Here is a 23,384-nt window from a genome sequence, read left to right as displayed (position 1 = left end):
TCCAATAGTTCAATAACATTGAAGGCCGACGCAATCTCATTGGCAAAGAGAGACTACTTGCACAAAGGAAACACTAAAATTTATTGTCTTTTACACTCAAAACCTGCAATCTCCAATTCTCTTCATAAATATGCGCACAACACTACCCTTCGCCTTATAAAAAAAACAAACAAAAGAATATACACAACAATACCTGAAACTTCAAAATCATTTGCATTAATAATAATGGCAACATTAATATCAGATTTTTGAAGACTATGAAACGCTTGGGAAAGACAATCGATCCCGAAGTGTGTCAAAAAGTGAGGAAGCTGCCGCATTTTGTTGAAATGTTAGTTTCAACCTCCCTAGCAATTCACCATCTTTGGCTTGAGATGCTGCATCAGCAGCTTCTTTTGGCCATGCCAATCCGAGCATATGCCTGTCAGAACCATAGATGAATCTTGACCAAGTGCAATAAATGATAAAATCTTATTAAACCTATTCTAACAAGAAATTCTACCACTTGCATCTACTAGTTTAGCGATTCAAGCAGAAAAATGAAAACTAATGATTCCCATTGAAAGAGGTGCAATTCATCAATCAAATTAGACATGCATTGTTACCTCAGCCCTTTCTCGGAGATCAGCAAGTTTTGGGAATATATTTCAGAGCTTCACCTTTCTCATCAGCATCAACGCAGGCCTCAACAAATGGCCTGTAACCTGTTTGGTGCGCAAAGAAAAAAAGAAGAGAAATACTGTTAAAAAGAAGAAAGCTAACATGCCAAGCAGAAAAATGGGAGAAGAGACGCTCATTGTGGTGAAAAACCTAATTCAGTTCGTGTAATCAGACAAAACCAGCATATATTACAGCATGATCTATTTTTGGATACAAACTCTTTTGAAACAAAAAAGCTCAAAGAGAGACTAGCATTTCACATATGCATTAACTGATACACAAAAATACTTGTATGTTTACTTAAAAAAATACAATTTACGCTGACCTAGTTTAAAAAACAACCTAAAACTTGTCTTTCTAAAAAAAGCAAGTTAAATTATAATGTAAACCCTAAAAAACAACCTAAAACTTTTCCCATTTTCTTTTCTTTTTTTTTCCTTTGCCTAATTCTTTTGTCCCAACCAAACGACCATAAGGATACAAAAAAAAGGGATGAACGTAAACCTAAAGAAAATCCAACCCACACCACTTCAAGACTTCAACTATTGATGTTCATTTAGAACCTAAGCTTTGGTAATTATCATCAAGAAAGAAAGATTTTCGGAAACAACAGAATTATATATCTTTCATAATAGCACGTGGCTGAGATCACTTGTAGATAATGTTTGATTATGTAATCTCTCAGTACTGTAATTGAAACAAAAATGTTGATAGCTTACCAATTGGTGGTCTCTTCTCTTTTGAAAACTTCTCGAGAGCTTCCCAATCTCTAATTGTAGCCAAAGCAAAAACTTTAAGCCAATACCATCTCTTCTCAGAAACCTGAGACAAGCAAAGATGCAAAAAAGAAAAGTTATTAATAGGTAATTAGAGCAATCTGAAAGCAAGCCAAAACTCAGAGAAACTGACAAATTGATAAAGTACAGGGCAGACTTTTGGTGTGGCCAAATAGAAAGTAAAGGCAGTTTATGAACCTTGAACTCATTCTTCACTTTCATTGCAGCTCGATGATTCCCTAGAACAATACATGTACGTATAGTATCACTGATACTTGAATCAACAAATATGGCCTGCTTTGTACTTACTTCCAACTCATGCTGTATTCTGCAACATTCAGAAGTATTTGAAAAAGTACATAAATCAGTACTGTATTAGCAGGCAACTCAAGATATAATATATTTGATTATAATGGTTGGAAACTAGGACGGACAGTAGACAAACTATAATCTCCTATCATGTCATAAAATTTATTGTTCTAATATAGTCTATGTTTTGCTTTTGGAAAATGAAGACTCCATCTCTAGGTTCTATTATAATCCTACTTGTCCAGTATTGGATTTTTTTTTTGTGTGGGTGGGCGGGGGAGAGGGGTCGGAGGCCGAATTTAAACTTATGTAAGATGTATCATCACTTCATTCTTCCCCTCATATTAAGCATAATATGCCAACAGACATGTATGAATCTATCAAGCAGATTCTGGAAGTGGGAAACAAATAGTTTGAGTTCTTACCCATCTTAAGAATCATATTAAACACCAGTTGGCAGTAGACAACAGGCTTATTTTTAAGAGAAAAACCAAGGACAAACCCCCCAATTCGTCAAAAAAAATTCAGTAACGGTTCAGTAGCTTTTCTTTAATAATATGATATTAAGCATCCAACATAAAACTAAATTAGTATCAAGCAGAGATGACCAACTTCAAAAGTTTAGACAACACAACTATGGCACTTGGACTGACTTTAGGCACTCCAATTGCAATTTAGTTTGAAATTTGTGACTTGACAAACAAAAACAAGAAGTGATCCCCTCACCTCAACAAACTTTGCATGCCTCAGCAGCCTTGGATTCGAAGGTATGTTCCTTGGTTTCAGCGAAAAGATTCTGTGCCTTGTCAATTAGTTTTATGCGGGGACCATGAAGTGGGGATCCTTTGCTTGCCATTGGATTTTTTCCTAGTTCCCATGATTCTTTCCACAAAAGAAATGCAACTTCCTACAATACAGCAAACCTCACATAAAACAAAATAGACAATCATTTATCACACTTCCAACCAACTATTTACTCGCAACTTGGTGGGTCCTTGATGCAGATTTAAGCTTTGACCAGTATAAGGTTAAAGATGAACAAACATTCAACTTATAAAAGAAAGATTGACTGAACGAGCAAGAAAGAGAGCAAGCGATCCTTTTACTTCGCCAGCCATTTATGAATTTGCAAGAAATGCCTAAAGCATCTAACTTCCCATCTCTTACCTACTATTCTGATGGCAAGAAATGCCCGAGGCATCTTCAATGCTTAATATTAGATATTTAATTATTCATTCATTCAACATATCACGAACCAAGTGACCTCAGTATTTACCCAGATTAATAAAAAAAAAGAAAACATAGCACTCCATTTTGGCAGTTAAATCTTTTTTGATATCCATTTGTTAATAATAGAAGTTCAAACACGTAATTTGATAAAACTAGAGGTTCGTAACTTATATGAAATCGATGCTAAATTGACCAATAGTGTAAATTACCTAAGAATTAGCAAGAAATAGGAATAACAATAATGATTTAAACACCAAAAATAATAGAATGATTCAGCAATATAGCACCCAAAAGTTGAACCTTACTTGGAGTTGTCCGGTAGATAGAAAGAAATCTTTCAAAAATTCATGCTTATAGCACCTGAAACACAAAACATCATGAATAGTTAACAATAAACACTGACCCATACACACCTAATTTGTTTTTGAAAAGATGGTATCCTTGATGATAAAAGCTTCGTTTTGACCACCATTGACAGACAAATGACCAAGATTAATAGCTCAATGGCCGCAAAAACCAGAGCAAACACCTATTCAAGGAAATACATATAAATAATATTCATTACTTAATACTAAAGAAGTGTAACAAACATCTAAGCAGTGTGTGAGGTCATTCATTTGTATTATCTCTTCAGCCTCTCAGATTTAATATATCATGTCTAACTAGATCATAATTACATGTAACTTTTAATAATTTTAATTTGGACATTTATTTGTAAGCTCATGTGCTTAGAAAATATCAAAAATAGAATATTTAATAATGAGTTATAATAATTCCTTTAGTTGTGTACCTACCGTGCATAAGATATAAACAAATCACGTGGCAGGGGTCTAGCCTGAATCATTCCAAAGAACTCCAACGGTTGCCTCTGCATGAACATAAAGATGTAACCAGTTCAAGAAAATTTATTGGCAACTTCATGTCTAGTAATCCCCAGGCTAGTCATGAACAGGTAATTAGCAATAATTCAATGAGGAATGTGAAATCAAGACCTTTTACATAAACAGTGAAACCCAAAAAATTTCTAGTATCCCTGAGCTATTCTTAACAGGTAATTAGCAAGACATACTACGAAGAAAGTCAAACCAACGTCACTATCCTCCACACAAATTAGCTTACTTTTATGGTTTGTGTAATAAAGCAATACCTTTTGCCAGATATGGAAGAGAACAAGATAGACAAGGTCAGTGTCACCGCTTTCCGTTGCCTTCATCAAAGCAGTATCTTCTTCTCCTATGCTTAACAAAAGTGGCACCTGAAGTGAAATGATCATAATCAATACGTATAATATGGTAAGATTAAAAAATGGTCCTTATAAAACAAAATCTCATAATACAAGGAATTTAACCTGTTTAGAAGAGCGAGGTTCATGCTCAACAAGCATAGCAGCTAACTTTCGCCGGCCATTCTTATCTGCATGAGCAGCAACTGCTGCATATGATATACCTCTACATAATTTTAGCTGAAACACAAACAACACATAAATTCTAGTAATGTATTTGCACGAAATCAAATTCACAAATAAACCAAAATTCTTGGGCTACCTTATCAAGTAGAATTTCTAAGAGAGTTGCATCTGGAATTGCTAACGAAGCTGTTATCTTTGAGCATGCCCAATGCATTATCACCACCTCCTACATGAAAACAATCAATATAAAATGAAATCATATGCATGTCATCTGACTTCCTACTTTCCAATAAAATGCAGCAATTTGTTCTTAGTAATGAAAACATAATAATTAATGAAGGTGTAACCTAACTCCCATCAATCAAATGAATTTTGGGTGCAGTCTGAAGGTTTAAGTTTTACTTCAATGAATAAGGCACAAATTGTGGGAACTTATTATAGGAAAAAGACCTAACATAATGACTATATATGGAGAAATCAGCAATTGGAACTTACTTGATTCATTCCAATGTACTCTGATATTCGCAGTGCAAGAAGGTGGCGATGAGCATTAATCAATCGAGCAATCAGCACAGATGGTGTCAGCAACTAAGAGAAGCACATTATTCAGTTAGGGTAAGTAAGAAAAAAACTCTTGAAATCAAATTTGAAACGGAAAATCATTAAATCTTTAAGACCTTGTATTGCTTAATACTGAGAGGGATGCCAATCTCAGGATCACGCACAGCATTTAAGACCCGCAAAGTTTTACACATCTCTTGAATACGATCACGTTGAAAATTGCTGCCAAAGCCAACTAGGTATCATCATAAATAGCATAAATCACAAGGGAAAACAAGAACTCCAACAGTAGAAGGTAGCTACAAAATTAGTAAATTACCATACCAAAAATCACAAAAGCATGAATCAATGCTAAAGGGCAACTATGAGTATGGGAAAATTGGAGACTGCATTAACCGTATAAAAACCAGAAGTGGAGTAAACTATGCAGTTACTGTCTAATTTAACACTAAATATGGAATAAAAGAATCTCAAATCAAATTTCAAGAAGCTTTCATTTTCAAAACAAGCCACTTGTTCTAGCATCATATCAGTCTAACATGAATTCCAACAAACCTGCAAAAGGCTTGTCCATAGCTTGCAGCTCTTAATAGAGTTCTTTGACGAGAAACATCAAATTCATGACCAGCAGCATCAATGCAGGCTTCAACAGCCTCAGGCAAGGATTTTTGAATCAATCTCAAATTTTCATCTGCCTGATAACAAATAGGCAACAAAATATCATTAAGAAATCGTACTAAGAAAGAAATCATTCCATCTCAACAAACTAATTTCTTTATGTTTTGATCTATGAAAAGTGGTTATTTTAGAGGAGAATGAAAAGTGATCTTTTTATTAGGATAGTAAGGACAAGAAGCCACCAATTGCACCTAACATACTTTGTGCATATACACTAATATACATCAGCAAAACTTGAAGATATATTATGCAGTAATACAACTAGATTTATCTTTGCAGCAAAGGAATCGGCTAAGTTGACACTATTTACCAAAAAACTTGAAATGAACTACTTCAATGGGTAAAAGATTGCATTGGTACCTTTGCACTTCTCCTGTCAAAATGATCCAAGGCATCATAAAGCAATGCAGCAGGTGATGTGCTACCAATTTTGAATATAGTTACAGTGGAATCTGGAACCCGTTGCAGAAACTCCAAACTTGTGTTTGATAAAATCCTCACTCCATCACACTCTGGGATCAAAAGCAGTGGCTCATCATAAAAGTAATGCACTGGATCTCCCCGAGGGCCCACCATCAATAACGGTGTATCATCCCAATAAAGAAGTACACTATCCAGTCCACACCAGGCTAGCTGCTCTGGAGGAAGAGCTGACTGTATATGCACAATTAATCAATAACAAACAAAAGTAAACACTCAAAAATAGAGATTTAAATTCTGGATGAAGGAAATAATTAGTAGCATTCAGCTTCCTAGAATTCACAACACGTTCAACAAAGCATTAAAGTTCCACACAACAATGATCAAAACATCTCTAATATCTATAATATTAACATTTTCTACACATCAAAAATTGAATTTCTAACAATTTACACTTGCTTTTATTCTTGTTTCTACCACGCATCAAAATATGACCTTCTAAAGCTCCATTTGGCTCTTGCTTTTATTATAGTTTCTATCTCTTAAAAACCTGAAAAGCAAACTAGCAAAGGCAGCGAACTATTAATTAAAAATGAGCAACCAAGTAATGTGTACTTCAAATTCTGACAAAACTGTTCCAGATAAAGCTAAAATAATATATTTTGTTCTACCAAAACCATTCTATACTTTTTATCAAGCATTCTTTTTTCATTTACTTCAAGAGATGAAAAAAGAGAGACATTAGCAAAAGCAGCAACGAGTGGCACCTTACCAAATAAAATTAATCAATAGCATTCAGATGTATTGTGCCTATAGAATTTTACAATTAAGATATAACCATGAATCATTTAGAAGAAGCAAGGAAAGAAAAACAACGAACTAACCTCGCAGTTATACTCCAACAGAATTCCCTTGAAATTAATATCCGTCACCAATATCCGCCCATCATGTGTAAAAATGGCCAAATATTTGCCATCCCAAGAAACGACCATTTTCTGAACCGGACCCTGAACCATCTCCCCTTCCACTCTCTGTACACCATCTTCATCGACAATCAAAATACCATCACCAATCCCGACCAACACCTCCACATTCCCAGAAACCGTGTATTTTGGCTCGATAACGGCCATGCAATTGGGCAAATCCTCCGCCCCTGTCTCCGCCAGCTGGCATGGACTCGTCACCTTAAAATCGGGGATGCAAAACAACAAGCCCCCTTCCGTCAAGCACACAACCCCGTTGCCCCAAAACACGCTTTCCACCACATTCTGCTCGAAACACTCTTTCCCAAGCGTTACGTTGGGTTCGATCAGCTCGGCGTGGATGTTGTAGCGATAAACGGTGCCGTCCTGGACGATGCAGATTAGGGTTTGGTCTTCGGTCCACGACATGCCGATCAAGCGTCCGCCGGGGTTCTTCCATACGATATCAGAGATTAGGACGCCGGAGGAAGTGAAGATGCGAAGCTTCCGGAGAGCTGATTCGGAATAGAGTTGGACGATCTTGGAATCGTCACGGATCACGGCGATCGGACCACCAAAGGGAGCACAGGCGACCTTGTTGCGGGATAAGTCAATGTTCTTCCATCTAATAGGGTAGAGTTCAGGTTTACGGTAGTAGCGGTTGTAGAGGAGCTGCCATTCTGCAGCTACTGAAACATTAGTCATTTGTGGTTTGGGAGATTGGAAATGAGGAATTAAGAGAAAATCTGGAGAATTATTGGAAATAGCGAAGGCATCAGAGTCTGATGTGAGATCGAGATGCTAGCAATTTGATCATTTGGTATTTTGTTCGTATTTTTCTGAATTGTTTGTATTGAAAATCGTTATTTTTTTCAAAAGTGTAAACTACACGGTAGACCACTAAACTTTGGTCAAAAATTAATATGACCACTGAAATTTCAATTGAATCAATCAGATTATCTAACTATTTAATTAATTCAATCAAACCACCGGCCGTTAATTTTTAACAGAGGTGGTGATGTGTCCGTTAATAAAATTGGCATAATTATATATTGGATCTTTAATATTTACATATTCTATCAATTTAGTCACTATTTTAATTCAATTAAATAAATTTAACTATTCAATTAGAACGTGACGCGTGTTAATACATGATTTAAAGATTTTATTTATGAATTTTAAATTATTTAATTAAATAATTTTTCTATCCAATCAGGTGGTGACCCGTGCCACCACCCAATTGAAATGAAAATAAAGTGACAGGGGTTAACAAACCAAGCGTCCAAACCATTGGGCCAAAGGTTTCTAATGGTTTAAATTTACAACAATTTGTATGTTACTTGTAAAAGTTTGTTAATGATAAAATATTAAACAAATTATTTGTTTAAATAAATTATTTGTCTTACAACAAATTATTTGTTTAAACAAATTATTATTTAAATTAATTGTAAACTGGTTTTTTGAATTAAAAATATTCAATTGTTATAAAAATTAGAATATTAAAAATTTTGGTTAATTCGAAAATTGATCGAATTAATCGAAATTTGTTCAACTTGATTAATAATTATTAACCGAAATTTGTTTGAACAATCAAAATTTATTTGAAAATTATTAACCGAACTGAATTAATCGAAATTTTTTCTTTAACCATTAATCGAACCGAAATTTATTTGAAATTTATTTTTTCGGTTAATTCGTATAGTTTAAATGAATATATTTATATATTTTTTATGTCAATAAAATCAGTTAAGTTTTATTAAAAATAAAATATTCAAAATTATAATAAAAATTTATTATTATAAAAGTAAACTAAATACATAGATAATTAGAATATTTTTCTATCATTGTTGAGAAAGAAAAGACAAATAAACTAACATATAAGAGTCATATTAATCAGTCGAGATGATATTAAATCTAACCATAATAAAATTAAACAAAAAAATGATCAAATAACTAATAAATAATATCGAAAATGTATCAAAATATAAAAAAAAATATCATAAATATATTATTATTAAAAAAATAAAAAATACAATATAAAAAGTTTTAAAATAAATAAATAAAATAAGCAGTTAAAGATCAGTGCTAAGACTGATCCCAGTCTGTCTCTCAAACAAAGATGAAAAATGTTAATAAATATATTATTTTTTTATAAAATATACAAACAAGTTATATAATTAAAATGTGCTATGAATATATTATTATATTAACAAATATTAGATAAAATAGTGATATCGTCTGATATAAAAATAATTTATTTTAAAAAAAATTATATTAATTTTTATTTACTCTTAATTCTAAATAATTCAATAAATTAACTATTTATATTTAAAAAGATTATCATTTTAATCTTTAATCTCCTAAAAATATTATACGATTTTAGGTTACTTTTTTTTGTATAATAATAGTTTTTTTTTCTTAATTAGGGGGGCAAAACTTTTATAAACAATAACCATCCTTTTAAAGAAAACGACATTTTGACTACTGAGATAACTTAGTTCGTAACTTAATATAATAATAGTTAAATAGTGACTTGTTGTGACTTTATTATATGATATAATGATCTAATTACTATTTTGATTCGATAGATTTATTGATAGTATCATAATAAATATATTAGATTATTATTTTTTAAATATTAAAGATTAAATTTTTTAAATTATTACAACTTAAGATATAATTGAAATATATAAGTTTTTGAAACTAAAAAATATATGATATCATAATATATTAAAATTTTATTTTAATGATAAAATGAATTATTTATAATAATATTTTAATTAAATATATTTTATTTTAAAAGATAATAATGACTTATTTATTATTAAACTTTATTTTTATTAAAAAAATCTATTTTATTATTTCCTTTACATCCATAGCCCGAAGCTTCTTTCTATTGGACAAGACAATGGGGCGTACGATTTAGGCGTTAAACACTTGGGCTTCGCTTCTAAGCCTCAAAAAGCCTCACCACCAGAATAGCCTACTTCCTTTCTTTGAATGGTATCTTATGAAGTCTTTGGTTACAAAATTGGAAGTTGTTAGGTACAAGCGAATCGGTCCGGATTAATCAGGATAAAACAATAAAATTAAGAGTAATTAAGCTTTTGAAAAAAGTTTAATTACTCTTACAGTGGCTCTCAACTTTTGGAATCATCCTGGGAACAAAATCAGTTTTGTTCAAAATATCCCTTAGAAAAATAAGAGTAATTAAGCTTTTTCTAAATAAATAAATTCGGATTTCAGAACGAACATATGTCCACCCGAAATAACACTTGCATCCGTCACTGTATGCCTGTTTCCAAATATTAATAAACAAAATATCTAGAAATACGAAGTAAATGTATAATAAGCTACTATGGTGCAATGAGAGTAGTGGGAAGCAGATGATGGTGTGTAGTCTCTGCCATTGTCCACTTTATATACACTGTTCTGAATGTCTTCTTCTTCTTCTTCCATCTTCTCTGTTCATAATCTACCCTAGAAGTGAACCCCACATGGTTCTAAATTTGCAATCTATTTAATATTCCATGCAATGCATACACAAACCAATTCCATTTTCCACTGTATGGCACGTGAAAGCTACACTTCAGCTTTATCGAATCATAAGAAAGCTCCATTTGCGTTCATCTCTGTCTTCCACTAATACAGCACCAACAATGCAAATTCCGACAGGGAAACTGGTTCGTTTCGCCATGTTTATATATCTTACGAGCATACTTGGGCCACCTGTCGTCGGCTTATCATCTCAACAACATGGGAAGTCCATTGGCGACCTTGCAGATAAAAGAGGCAACATTCATAAGGTACAAGATTGATATGTTTCTTGACATAGCACTTTGTTTTCTGATTACAAATGAAGAAGCTTCAGAGTATTTTGTTTCTGGTTTGATCTTTTAATAGGTGAATCATAAACTGATGTTTGAGATTAAACTACATGGATTCCTCCTGTGGGCATCAATGGGGGTTTTTATGCCTATTGGGATACTTGCTATCCGAATGTCGAATATACAAGCATGTGGAAGAAGGCTTAAGATTCTTTTCTATGTTCATGTTATTTCACAGGCAAGTTCATCTTTACTGTTACTGTAATATCAATTGCTTGAGAAGCAAGAAAAGGGAAATGATTTTGATATGCTATTGTAAATGATTATTGTGAGATCAGAGGTAGCTTAAGACTCAAGTGAAGAAGGTTACATTGAAGTAATAGTTTAGAGAATAATAAATTATGGTATTTACTAAGAAATGATTCTTAAATGCATATTTTTTCATGCTTTTAACAGTTGATTTTGTTCAGCAGATCCTTTCACTACTTCTTGCAACAGTAGGGGCAGTCATGTCTGTCAAAAACTTCAATAATTCCTTCAACGATCATCATCAAAGACTAGGTTTAGCTTTATATGGTATCATATGGTTGCAAGCCTTGACTGGGGTTCTTCGTCCATGGAGGTAGAAAAATTTATTTTTTCAATTACGGATATCCGAATAGGATAGAGATTTTCGAGGACATTCCGAGCATAAAACATTGTGTGCAGGGGATCCAAGGGAAGAAGTGGATGGTTTTCTGCACACTGGTTGCTGGGAACTGCAGTCTCAGTATTAGGTATAATCAACATTTACACTGGATTGGTAGCATATCATGAAAATACATAAAGGAGCATAAAGCTTTGGACCATACTTTTGACTGCTGAAATCTCTTGGATTGCTTTCATTTACTTGTTTCAAGACAAATGGTTGTACATACAAAAGCAAGGGGTTATTTTGCGAGATGAACCAGTAACACCTAAACAACAACTTATTTCTTCCACTGAGAAGCCAAAGGAATCTAGTAGCGACAATTGTTGAAAAATGTTCTTTTTAAGAAAACAATAATAGCAACAATTCATCTGTGGTTAATCCCCTATAATGGAGAATTAAAGCAAAAGAGCTACTTTTTAACTTCAGAATCTCTTCTTCATTCAATGCCTCGTCATTCCTGTTACAGGAGATGTCCAGGTTACCCCTTACAGCCCTTCAGAAAACATCACATTGGTTGTGGTTCTTCCACGAGAGAACCATCTCCGGATCTCTGTCCTTAGGTCGGAGATGTCGATGGAAAATGAAGCCCCATAGAGCAACCAAACAATAAGAACAAATCATCAGCGGTTAAACTTGAATCCCAACTGCCCTCATCGGTTGATCCGCTCCCATAGTCCACAGCGCGTCTATCTTATTCAGAATTCACCTATTCAATTTCCCTCACCACTGGCCCAAAGTTCATTCGCTTCTACTTCTATCCAACTTCGTATCCAGGCTTTGCAGACCCTTCTAATAAAGCTTTCTTCTCTGTTAAAGCTGGTCCTTTTACCCTTCTCAGCAATTTCAGTGCCTTACTTCATGCTCACGGTGAACCTACACTTGTCAATTAATTTTCTGTTAACGTTCATGAAAGTCGAAGGTTAAACATAACCTTCACTCCGAGACCTGATATCACTGATTCTAATGGTTTCATCAACGGAATCGAAGTTGTTGAAATGCCAACCAATCTACATTATGGACCAGCAATTAAATATGGGGTAACTTTTCTAGGCCAGGCCCTGGCAGAAGGCACAGCCCTTGAGATGACGTATCGAATCAACTTTAGAGGGCGGGAAATCCTTAAGCTTTTTAAATATATCTAAAAGATTATAACCCTTTTCGAAAAGCAACCGTTCTGGCAATGGTGGTGGATGTTTAATTATTTATGGAGAATATAGTTTAAAATTTAAATGTTTGAGATTATTGTTGAATGTAAAATAAAAATATAGAATTTAAATTATATTTACATTTATTAATACTATAATATATAAAATATATCACTTAAACGATAATAAAAATTTAAAAAAAAAATTAAGATAATTTATTAATAATATTTTTAAACTATAATATTTTTTAAAGATATTAATATTAAATTATTAAAAAATATATAAATATATAATTGAGTAAAGTCCATACATTAATAAAAATAAAATTATAATTTGCTCCCAAACATAAAATTAGAAATGAAAAAACTATAACTCATGACTCTTACGGTTGGATTGAAATCACCGTTTTTTATCTTTTTTATTTTTAAATTATTTGGTATTGATTTTACGTTTAAAACAGTTTTTTTTTAATAAAAGTACATTTAAAAAGTCTAGCCAAATGGGCTTACATCAATTCCTGGAAACTAGGTTTCTACCGTCTTATTCACTTCATAAGCATTGACTTGTCAACGTGTTACACTTTCAATCAATTTTTTTAAATGTGGATTTAGTTTGATTTAGTTAAATAATTTAATTCGAAAAATAAAGACTAAATAAATTATACATATTAAATTATGTGACATCTATAAATAGAATAAAATATTTTATATTCACTCCATGCACTACATAACACCTACAGTGATCGTTCGTTATATCTACAATCACGATAAATATAATGCGACCGAAAACGTGACCATAAATACTATTTAAATCCCCATCGTGCCAAAAAGCCTACTACCAACGACGGAGTCCTCCATGACCCATGTGGTGTAATGATCGTAACATAGCAGAGATATTTCCAAATGATTGTTCGTGACATTTAATCTAATACAAAAAAAAATGTGGAACTGTAGTAAATTGACTGACCAAGTGAAAACAAACGTAGAAGGGAAAAAAAGAATGTTGTAAGAAAATTCAAATGTAAGAAGGAATACTGTAACAGAATCTTTCCTGCATCTCTCTCCGGTTCTCTGTTTTTCCCCTACAATGGAAAATTCAAGCAAAAGATGTAATGTTTGCCTTCAAAACCTCTTATTTCTCCTGCTTCCCTGCCTCTTCTTTTTCATTCAATACCATGTCGTTCCTGTTACAGGAGATGTCCATGTTACCCCTTACATCCCTGTAGAAAGCATCACAATTGATTGTGGTTCTTCCATGAGTGGCCAATCTCTTGATGGCCGTCCATGGGTCGGAGATGTCGGTGGACAATTCATCCCCATAGAGCAATCAAACAATAAGAACAAATCATCAGCAGTTAATCTTGAATCCCAGCTGCCCGTATCAGTTGGATCGGTCCCTTATTCCACAGCACGTCTATCTTACTCAGAGTTCACCTATTCAATTCCCCTCACCACTGGCCCAAAGTTCATTCGCTTCTACTTCTATCCAACTTCGTATCCAGGCTTTGCAGGCCCTTCTAATAAAGCTTTCTTCTCTGTTAAAGCTGGTCCTTTTACCCTTATCAGCAATTTCAGTGCTTTACTTTTTGGTCGTGGTGAACCTACACTTGTCAATGAATTTTCTGTTAACGTTCATGAAAGTCAAGGGTTAAACATAACCTTCACTCCGAGACCTGATATCACTGATTCTTATGCTTTCATCAACGGAATCGAAGTTGTTGATATGCCAACCAATCTATATTATGGACCATCAATTATCGATGGGGTAAATTTTCTAGGTCAGGCCCAGGCAGAAGACACAGCCCTTGAGATGATGTATCGAATCAACGTTGGAGGGATGGAAGAAGACACAGGGGTGTTCCAGCACTGGTTAAGTGATGTAGACTATTTGACAATAGCGAAACCAAGTGCTCTTCTTGTTAATACCGCTAATGAGCTCACCTTCAGCGGGGAAACCCCATCCTTCTCTGCTCCAAGGGTGGTTTATCTAACTGCCAGGACAATGGGGACAAACAAGACAGGGAATGAGAACTACAATCTCACCTGGGAGTTTCCTGTTGATTCTGGGTTTAATTACTTTGTAAGATTACATTTTTGTGAGTTCCAAAGTGATAGAACTCAACAAGGTGATCGAGTCTTTGAGATCTTCTTGGCTAATTTAACCGCGGAGATTCGAGCTGATGTTATGGCATGGAGTGGTGGGCATGGGATTCCAGTATATAAGGATTACGTAGTGCCGATAGGATCACAAGGAAATCAAAAACAGCAGAATCTCTCTATTGCTTTGCATCCTTCGCCAGCTTCGACATCTCGTTCTTCCGATGCAATCTTGAATGGTCTGGAAATCTTCAAATTGAGAAAAAATTTTGTTCTGGCCGGACCTAATCTTGAACAAGGAAATACACCGCAAACTTCAACCAAGCCCGATAAATCAACAAGGACAATTATCGTTGCTGTTGTTGCTCCGATTTCTGGCATTGTTATGGTCTCTCTTTTACTTTTCCTGATTTTCCAAAACTGTTCCAATAACTTTGCCAACAACAGCATCCCTGCTCCACCTTCTGATATTTGTCGCCGTTTTTCGCTAAGGGAGATCAAAACAGCTACCAACAACTTCGATAAGAGTTTCATTGTCGGAAGAGGAGGATTCGGCAACATGTACAAAGGATTCACTGAGGCTTGCTCCACACTCATTGCAATCAAACGGCTCAATCCAAGTTCACAACAAGGGGTGCTTGAGTTCAGGACCGAAATCAAGATGCTCTCCAAACTTAGGCACCAAAACTTAGTCTCTCTAATTGGATATTGTGAAGATAATAAGGAAATAATCCTTGTGTATGATTACATGCTTCATGGGACATTGAGAGATCACCTCTACAACACTAATAATCCCCCATTACAATGGGAGCAGAGGCTCAAGATGTGCATTGGTGCTGCACATGGACTGCATTATCTCCACCGAGGTCCCAACCACACCATCATTCATCGAGACGTGAAGACGACAAATATTTTGTTAAATGAGAAATGGGTAGCCAAAGTGTCTGATTTTGGATTGTCTAAAATGAATGACTTATCCAACACTCATATCAGCACTGCCGTCAAGGGCAGCTTTGGGTACTTGGATCCCGAATATTACCGTCTTCAGAAATTAACTGAAAAATCCGATGTGTACTCTTTCGGTGTGGTATTGTGTGAAGTACTATGTGCTAGACTACCGATAGATCGAACCTCCGAGGATCATATGCAAATAAGTTTAGCAGAGTGGGCACAACATTGCTACAACAATGGAAGCCTTGATCAGATAATAGATCCATATTTACAGGGTAAGATCAGCCTTCCAAGCCAGTTAAAATTTGTAGAAGTAGCTATAAGTTGTTTAGCTTCGGAAGGGATGAAAAGGCCGACCATGAGTGAAGTGGTGTATGGACTTGAGCTTGCATTGCAACTGCGGGGAAGTGAAATGAACGGAAACGATGAGAATGATGCAAATAACTCATCCAATGTTGATTATCATGTGTTGTATACAAGCGGTAGTGGGTCAATGAGGGTTGGTCGTTAGAATCAATGTTTTAATTATTTGCTATTGTAATCCAATGTATTCCAACAATTTTTGTTCCTTTTTTGTACACATTTGAACATTTGAATTATGATAACATTTTGAAATCTTTATCCAACGAAATCAATTAAATTAATGTATAATATATGCTTTTGGATTCATGTACATATGAATTTGAACTGAGCACCTCATATTAACCCAGATAATAACTCGTAGTCGAACAGGTTGACCTCTTGTTCATGCCGAGAACTGCAATATGGCTCAGCGTCGAAAAGCCATGACTCCAGATTCTGGCACGCTAACCAATCAATCTGCTGGTCACTCGTCGACGAATTAGACATTTCATCAGACACGTCACGATCACCTGTCTGCAACAGTTCAGCTATTTGGTTCATATCAGTCACTCCAAATGCTTGGTCATCAAGTAACTCCAACGAACAACCCAACGATGAATCCGTAAACAATGTCGAGATGAAATCTGGGAATATTTCTCCTTGATCTTCGATTCCAATGACCGGGACGACCTTCCCAACGTCGTCCGGAATCGGAACAGTTTGGTTCTGGTGACCTGTAAGCTCTTGAACAAGCTGTTTGAAGCTTGAACTGTGGGTAATATAGACCTTGGGCCTCAAAACTTTGTTTACGCTGTGAAGTTGCTCATCGACGTTCTTGGATGTTCTTCTTGTTGATGCCAGCTGATGAATTACCTTCTTTCCCATTGCTATTTGTTTCCTTTTTTCCAGGGAAAAAAATCTTACTTTGGGTTTTCTTTATGCTGATCGTGGAATGAAAAATATCTGAGAAAAGGGAGGTATAAATATGAAGTTTTCCGGTGAAATGGATAGGTGTCTGCGTGGATTATCTTACAAAAACCAAGTCTTGGGACATTAACAAGATGCTGAAATTGATTTCTTTTTTAAATAAAAAAAGTGAGTTTTATAATCAGAGTCCATACCAATCACGACTATCGACCAAATTCGGGAGTTACAATTTTAAATGCAATTAAAAATAATTAGGGTAAATTACGTTCATGTCCCACTGATTTTTAGGATAATTTTATTTTGATGGACAAACTTTTAAAACTTTTATTTAGTCATTACATTTTCAGTTTATTTTCATTACAGCCACTCTCAATGGTTGTCGTTAAGAAAGGTTGACATGAGACGTTAAAAATTTTGTTTCTAAAAAACCTTACGTTTCTAAATTGTAAGCCATCACAAAGATCAAATTTTCGATAAACTAAACGGTCGTCGGTCAATTCCAATGGTGAGATTTAAAAATGCTATGTTTGACCAAATATTAGCATAACTTGGTTTTTAAGTTGTTTCGAAAATTATCAATGGTGAATCCAAAGGTTTTAATTTTTAGTTTCAATTGAGATTTGAAGAGATTATAAAATTTTTCGAAGAGTATAAACTGAAAAAATAAAAAGCTACTTCAATGATCTTCTTGATCGGAGAAACCGCCGCATAATAATAGAAACCACGATAAAAAAAATTAATGTCTATCAAGCTTTTAGAGTTTTTTAATATGTCACGTCAAACTATTAATGGTTTAATGGTCAAATAATCGAGATAAAAGTTTTTCTCAATGATAATGATTTTGATAAAAAAATCGATTTAAGTGACCAAATTGAAAGCACTCTAAGCATTCAGTGTCCATGAGTGTAGTTTACCAAAAAAAATGCTACCATTAATTTTTATACAAAAAACAATATAAGATGTTATGAATATGAATATTTACACGTGTTTAGATATATATATATATATATATATTGTAAAAGAATTAATATTTCTATTATCTTCTATCCTTTTAGCAGTTGATTCCTGGGTTTGTAGTTTTGCATCGAAGGGGCAGAGAATATAAGGTGGTCAATTTAATAGGCTCTCTTTTCGGGGCATCGATAAGTATATTTAACTAATAAATATTAAGGAATTTTGGACACGTCAGATGATAATTGAAAAAAAAATTTGACATCCAATTTAAAAAAAAAAAGAAATTAATTTGTTAGGATAAACAAGATATATAATTTAAATATTTATTTTTTTAATTAAACCTTAAATAAATTATTAACCCAATTAGAAACCATGAGCCCAAGACAACATTTCGAATTGAGAATACTTTGGGCTTTTTCGTGCAATTCAGCCCAATTCAATTTCACCGATTAAACCCAAAAGTCTAAATTTGAGGCAAGGGCATCAAAATTTTTCTTTGTTTGCTTACCTTCTTGCCGCCTTTGCCAGTTTTGTTCTTACGGTCGCCTATTTCAGCTAGAGCAGCTTTCCTTCCTGCAGGCCTTTATAGGTTTGCCGACATTAGCAGCACAACGTCTCGGCCGCTTTCAATCTCCTGCTTCGGCCATTGCAGCTTCGATTCTGAAGTTCAGTTACGCATAGTACTTAGATTTAGACTGCCATCTAAGCCAAACCCCTTGTGCCAATATCGCGTCTGTTCCTTACATCTCCGTAACAATGGGCGCTAAGAAGGAGAATAACGATGAGGAGATGGACGAGAAAGTAAAGAAGTATCTTAGAGGAGAAGCTGCTAATTTAGAGGTAATCAATGTTTTATTTATTTATTGTATCTTTACTTATTGTATGAATTGTTCTTTGTTCAATTGCTTCTTTATTTTCTACAGGGTTTAAAAGACAAGAAACTAAAGGGCCAACTTGCTGTAAGAGAAGATTTGTATGGGAAATCTGCCAAAACTGCTGCCAAGATTGAGAAAGTGAGTTTTATCTTCCCTTTTAAGCAATGGATTCTTTTTATTTCTTAATTTACATATCTGTGCGTATTTGAATTGTTCTTAATCCTAAATTTGTTATTTTTTGGTCGGTGGGGGGGGGGTTCAGTGGCTTTTGCCAAGTGAGGATGGCTATTTGGAGGCAGAGGGTATTGAGAAGACATGGAGGATCAAGCAAGAATCTATTGCCCGTGAGGTTGATATCTTAAGCTCAAGAAACCAGTATGATATTGTTCTACCAGGTGCGTACTTTACCAAATGTTTATAATTTGTTTTAGTGGCTTTTGAAGAAGGTTTTTAGTGGTTTAGACTAAGCATTATGTGCTATAACACAAGATAGAATAAGCAATCATTAGATAAACTTGATGTTAATGGTAGCTTGTTTTACGTGCATTTGGTTTTATATACTCATTTTTGATTCCATCTACACGTGCAGAACTTGGTCCATACACACTAGATTTCACTTCCAATGGTCGATATATGGCGGCTGCTGGCCGCAAGGGCCATCTGGCTATTATTGATATGAAGACATTAAACCTAATTAAGGAGATTCAGGTATGCACTGCTTTTGCAATAATCAAATTTTGTAGTTGAAGGGGATGCTGGTGTTAGTCTGATCTTGCATCTTGAAAGTTCTCATTGTAATGTTATTTAAGTTAATTGACCCCTGCATCGACCTAAATCATATTGGTATTGAGTTTTACTATAATGCTTAAAATATGAGGTTTTTTTATGGTTTCAATTTAATGTCTGTTCTTGAAGATGGATGGCATGGCATGGAGTGAAAATTTTCTTGTAACTCACTTAGAAAATGAATCCATGTGATACAAGTTTTATATCTCATTCCACCCATTTGTACGAGGCTTTGTTAGCAATCTTTAGTTTAAGTAAATTATTGTACAGATCAAAGTTTCAACTAGATCTCTGTTGGGAGAATCCAGAAGTTATTATATTGCACTTAATCTCATTAAAACCTACAACTGATAAGTTCATTTGAATCCAAGTGTCTTCTGTCTAGTGTAAAGTCCGTTCTCTGGTTCTTATTTTTGAAAGCCATGCTATATCTTTGGCATCATCCTGGTATGAGAATCTGAATATCCCTACTGCGTCATGATAAACATTGATAACTGTGATTTTGTTGACCATTCATGATTTTATATGATATAGGCAATTAAAAATGATATAGGTTAATATTTTAATGTTGGAACGTGCATATGTCTTGCCATTGCATTTTGCTGGTCTAAGTCCTCAGGTATAATCCTAAGGTGTCTACAAAATTCAGCTAGTTGGAAGAAGGTAGAACTTTGATCACATGCTTTGAATGTTAACAAACTTGATTTACCGCAGTTGGATTCTTTCCTGAGATGTTATTGCTGATATTAGCAAAGTGATCGTATAGTTAGGTGGGAGTATATGATTAAAATGATTATTTATTAATTTACACTTTTTCTTGTATTCCAGGTCATCAATTAATGCTTAATGTTAATCTCTTAAAAATTAATTGCATGATATGGATTGTGCTAAAGTGATATTTTTTTTGCCACCAGTAAAGTGATGATTTGATCTACCTATAATTGCTGGTTCTTTTTGCTCAGGTTAGAGAAACAGTACGGGATGTAGCGTACTTGCATAATGAACTATTTTTTGCTGCTGCTCAGAAAAAGTAAGCCTTCTCATATTACAAGTGGAAATTTCATTTGGACAAAAAAAAGTCAATCTTGTCCCTTATGCTTGCATCTCCATGGAGTGTATGTATCAAATTTTCTATGATTGATTGGTGCATATGCTTTGATATAGGCCTGCTCTCTATTGGATGTAACAGTCTTATGAAAGCAAATCATATATATATTTTATTCATCAGTCATACCTATATAAAATTTATTTCAGTCTATCAAGGATGCCATATTTCTACTATTATGTCATCAGCATGAAAATTATATGCTGCTAATGAGAGCCTTTAAGAGCTTTATCGGATTAACAGCAGCTAAGGTGCTAATTATTGCAGGTACCCTTATATTTACAATCGTGATGGAACGGAACTCCATTGTTTAAAGGTCAGTATACTTTTCAATGAATTGTATTACTTAATTAGCTATATTACATTATTACTTAATGGTCTTTTCACATTTCTCATTTTGTAAAAACCAGTTAAATGACTAGTCTATTTCATCTATGTTTTGTTATTTATATTCTTTATTATATGGTAGGAAGATTAGATGCTTTGGTGGGTTTGTTTCATATCTGAGCTTGCTGTTTTTCTGCCTCCCCCTAGCTTACATTGTTTTCCAAGAAACTTGGAAATTCTTGTCTCTAACCATCTTTATCATTTTCTGCCTTTCTCCGTAGCTTGACCAAGCCTATTGAGCTTTCAGAATATTAATTTGTTACTCATTATTTCTGCAGCTGTTTTCTTTTCGCTTTGGCCCACCAGAGTTTGTTGCTTCTGTTTTTTCTGAGGTTTAGATGATGCATGCACACATTAAATCTGTTCATGATTCCTTGATTATGCTACTACGTTCAGGAAATATGTTGCTTTTATCGTAGCGTACTTTTGGCATCATTCTTTTTCTTGGTTGTTTACTCCAAATTCTTTAGTCAAGCTGAGGTAGTGTGTGTTTTTCTCCTTTTTCCCCTCCTAGGAGCATGGTCCAGTACTGAGACTTCAGTTTCTGAAAAACCACTTCCTCTTGGCATCCATAAACAAATTTGGGCAGCTTCGCTATCAGGATGTTACGATGGGTGAAATGATAGGCAACTTCCGGACCGGTTTAGGCCGCACTGATGTTATGCAGGTCAATCCATTCAATGGGGTTGTTGCATTAGGTCATTCAAGTGGTACCATAACTATGTGGAAGCCCACCACTTCAGTCCCACTTGTAAAGATGCTGTGTCATCCCGGACCTGTCTCGTCATTGGCATTCCATCCCAATGGCCATCTCATGGCTACATCCGGGAGAGAGAATAAAATCAAGATTTGGGACACGAGGAAGTTTGAGGTTATCCAAACATTGCCATGCCATGCGAAGACCTTGAATTTCAGTCAGAAAGGCTTGCTTGCTGCTGGAACTGGATCATTTATACAAATTTTAGCCGATTTTTCTGGATCTCAGAATTATAGCAGCTACATGACTCACTCTATGGCAAAAGGTTATCAGGTAGGGAAAGTTATGTTCCGACCGTATGAAGATATTCTGGGTATAGGGCACTCCATGGGGTGGTCTAGTATTCTTATTCCGGGATCCGGGGAACCGAACTTCGATTCTTGGGTGGCAAACCCATTCGAAACATCTAAACAGAGGCGAGAGAAGGAAGTGCACTCTCTGCTTGACAAGCTTCCCCCTGAAACAATAATGTTGGATCCAACCAAGGTCGGTACCGTGAGAGCACCACAAAAGAAAAAGAAGCCAACGAAGGAGATAGAAACTGAAATGGAAGCTGCCATTGAAACTGCAAAGGATACCGAGTTTAAAAAGAAAACAAAGGGAAGGAACAAGCCAAGTAAGCGAGCAAAGAAGAGAAGAGAGATGATTGATAGAGCCAAGAGGCCGTTCTTGGAGCAACAAACACAGGAACACGAAACATCCAAAAAGAAGCAGAAAACCAATCCGGAAACCGAAATGCCAAAAAGTCTTCAACGGTTTGGTCGTCAAAAAGCAACTTGATTATCTTGGACACAATTGGCACCAGCCATTCTAAAAGGTCCATTGTTCTCATCTTTCCCTCAATTTTGAGCTCATTTAACCAAAAGATGTGTTGGAGCCAGGTGGTGGTGGAAACCATTGAAGCCTATTCTCACTGGTTCATACATTTAGAAATGGAAGTTAGATTTTGCTAATTTTGGGTTCAATGGCTTATTTATGTAACTTATATTTTGTAGAATGAAGACCAGAAAACTGGTTTTACCTTTTCATACCATTTTTGTTTTAAGTTGAGATTGAATGGATTTAAGTTTCAGTATTATTGCCGTTATCCACCATGGCTATGATGAACGTGAACCAAATGATATAAACTAAATGAACGTGAATTAGAAGATTATTCGGAGCAAAATGGGGTGAGTAGTTTATCATTTGGTTTTTTTTTTATTTCATAGATCTGCATCAATGGCAGTTTGACTTTAACATTAGGGTTTTGGTGTTGTTTAGTCAGACAGTTCATCAATGCTCACATGTGCTTGGCACACACCTACTTGTTTTACCATCTCCAATCTTTTACAATTTCCTGGGAACTAACACGCCATGTCTCCACTTTGTTCTCTTTCTTTGATTTTCCTTTTATATTCACAATTATAATTTTAGTGGTAAAAAGTTTGTTAATTAACATGTCATGTCACCTTTTTACCACGGTAAATATTTTATAATTGTTGGAAATTTTTAATGATTATTTTATATATTTTAAAATTACAATGAAAATGAAGGTATC

At 34.7% G+C, this 23,384-nt stretch overlaps 3 protein-coding genes and 1 pseudogene across 3 annotated transcripts; 3 read left to right on the top strand and 1 right to left on the bottom strand.

The window, feature by feature from the left end:
* LOC120130918 (protein VACUOLELESS1-like) lies at positions 1-7,842 on the bottom strand. The gene is given in 17 exon segments (XM_039148066.1): positions 1-396; positions 398-421; positions 606-638; positions 640-704; positions 1,380-1,482; positions 1,635-1,783; positions 2,490-2,652; positions 3,281-3,335; positions 3,770-3,843; positions 4,123-4,230; positions 4,324-4,437; positions 4,520-4,609; positions 4,879-4,971; positions 5,061-5,166; positions 5,500-5,639; positions 5,983-6,276; positions 6,927-7,842. Coding segments are annotated over 17 exon segments (2,535 nt in total). The 5' UTR covers positions 7,710-7,842; the 3' UTR covers positions 1-255.
* A 2,795-nt stretch (positions 7,843-10,637) lies between these two features.
* Positions 10,638-11,865, top strand: LOC120131051 (annotated as a pseudogene).
* Positions 11,866-13,712: 1,847 nt separating this feature from the next.
* LOC120131050 (receptor-like protein kinase FERONIA) lies at positions 13,713-16,249 on the top strand. The gene has a single exon (XM_039148156.1). It carries the CDS (start codon positions 13,754-13,756, stop codon positions 16,223-16,225), a length of 2,472 nt encoding a protein of 823 aa, XP_039004087.1. The 5' UTR covers positions 13,713-13,753; the 3' UTR covers positions 16,226-16,249.
* Positions 16,250-18,455: 2,206 nt separating this feature from the next.
* LOC120130483 (probable U3 small nucleolar RNA-associated protein 7) lies at positions 18,456-22,925 on the top strand. The gene is made up of 7 exons (XM_039147721.1): positions 18,456-18,777; positions 18,861-18,950; positions 19,075-19,207; positions 19,402-19,520; positions 20,561-20,628; positions 20,971-21,019; positions 21,605-22,925. The coding sequence occupies exons 1-7, from the start codon at positions 18,694-18,696 to the stop codon at positions 22,625-22,627; spliced, it is 1,566 nt and encodes a 521-aa protein (XP_039003652.1). The 5' UTR covers positions 18,456-18,693; the 3' UTR covers positions 22,628-22,925.
* The last annotated feature ends 459 nt before the right edge of the window (positions 22,926-23,384 follow it).

This window comes from Hibiscus syriacus, unplaced genomic scaffold (assembly GCF_006381635.1).
Source record: "Hibiscus syriacus cultivar Baekdansim isolate YM2019G1 unplaced genomic scaffold, ASM638163v2 tig00110548_pilon, whole genome shotgun sequence".
Classification (NCBI taxonomy): Eukaryota; Viridiplantae; Streptophyta; class Magnoliopsida; order Malvales; family Malvaceae; genus Hibiscus; species Hibiscus syriacus.
Note: the sequence above shows the minus strand (reverse complement) of the source record. Positions and strands in the feature narration are given on the sequence as shown.

Excerpts from the sequence above, each read along its gene's own strand:
- LOC120131050 (XM_039148156.1), top strand. The coding sequence starts at position 13,754 with ATGGAAAATTCAAGCAAAAGATGTAATGTTTGCCTTCAAAACCTCTTA.
- LOC120130483 (XM_039147721.1), top strand. The coding sequence starts at position 18,694 with ATGGGCGCTAAGAAGGAGAATAACGATGAGGAGATGGACGAGAAAGTA. Across the intron at positions 18,778-18,860 it reads GAGAAGCTGCTAATTTAGAG|GGTTTAAAAGACAAGAAACT; the intron begins GTAATCAATGTT and ends TATTTTCTACAG. Across the intron at positions 19,208-19,401 it reads GTATGATATTGTTCTACCAG|AACTTGGTCCATACACACTA; the intron begins GTGCGTACTTTA and ends CTACACGTGCAG.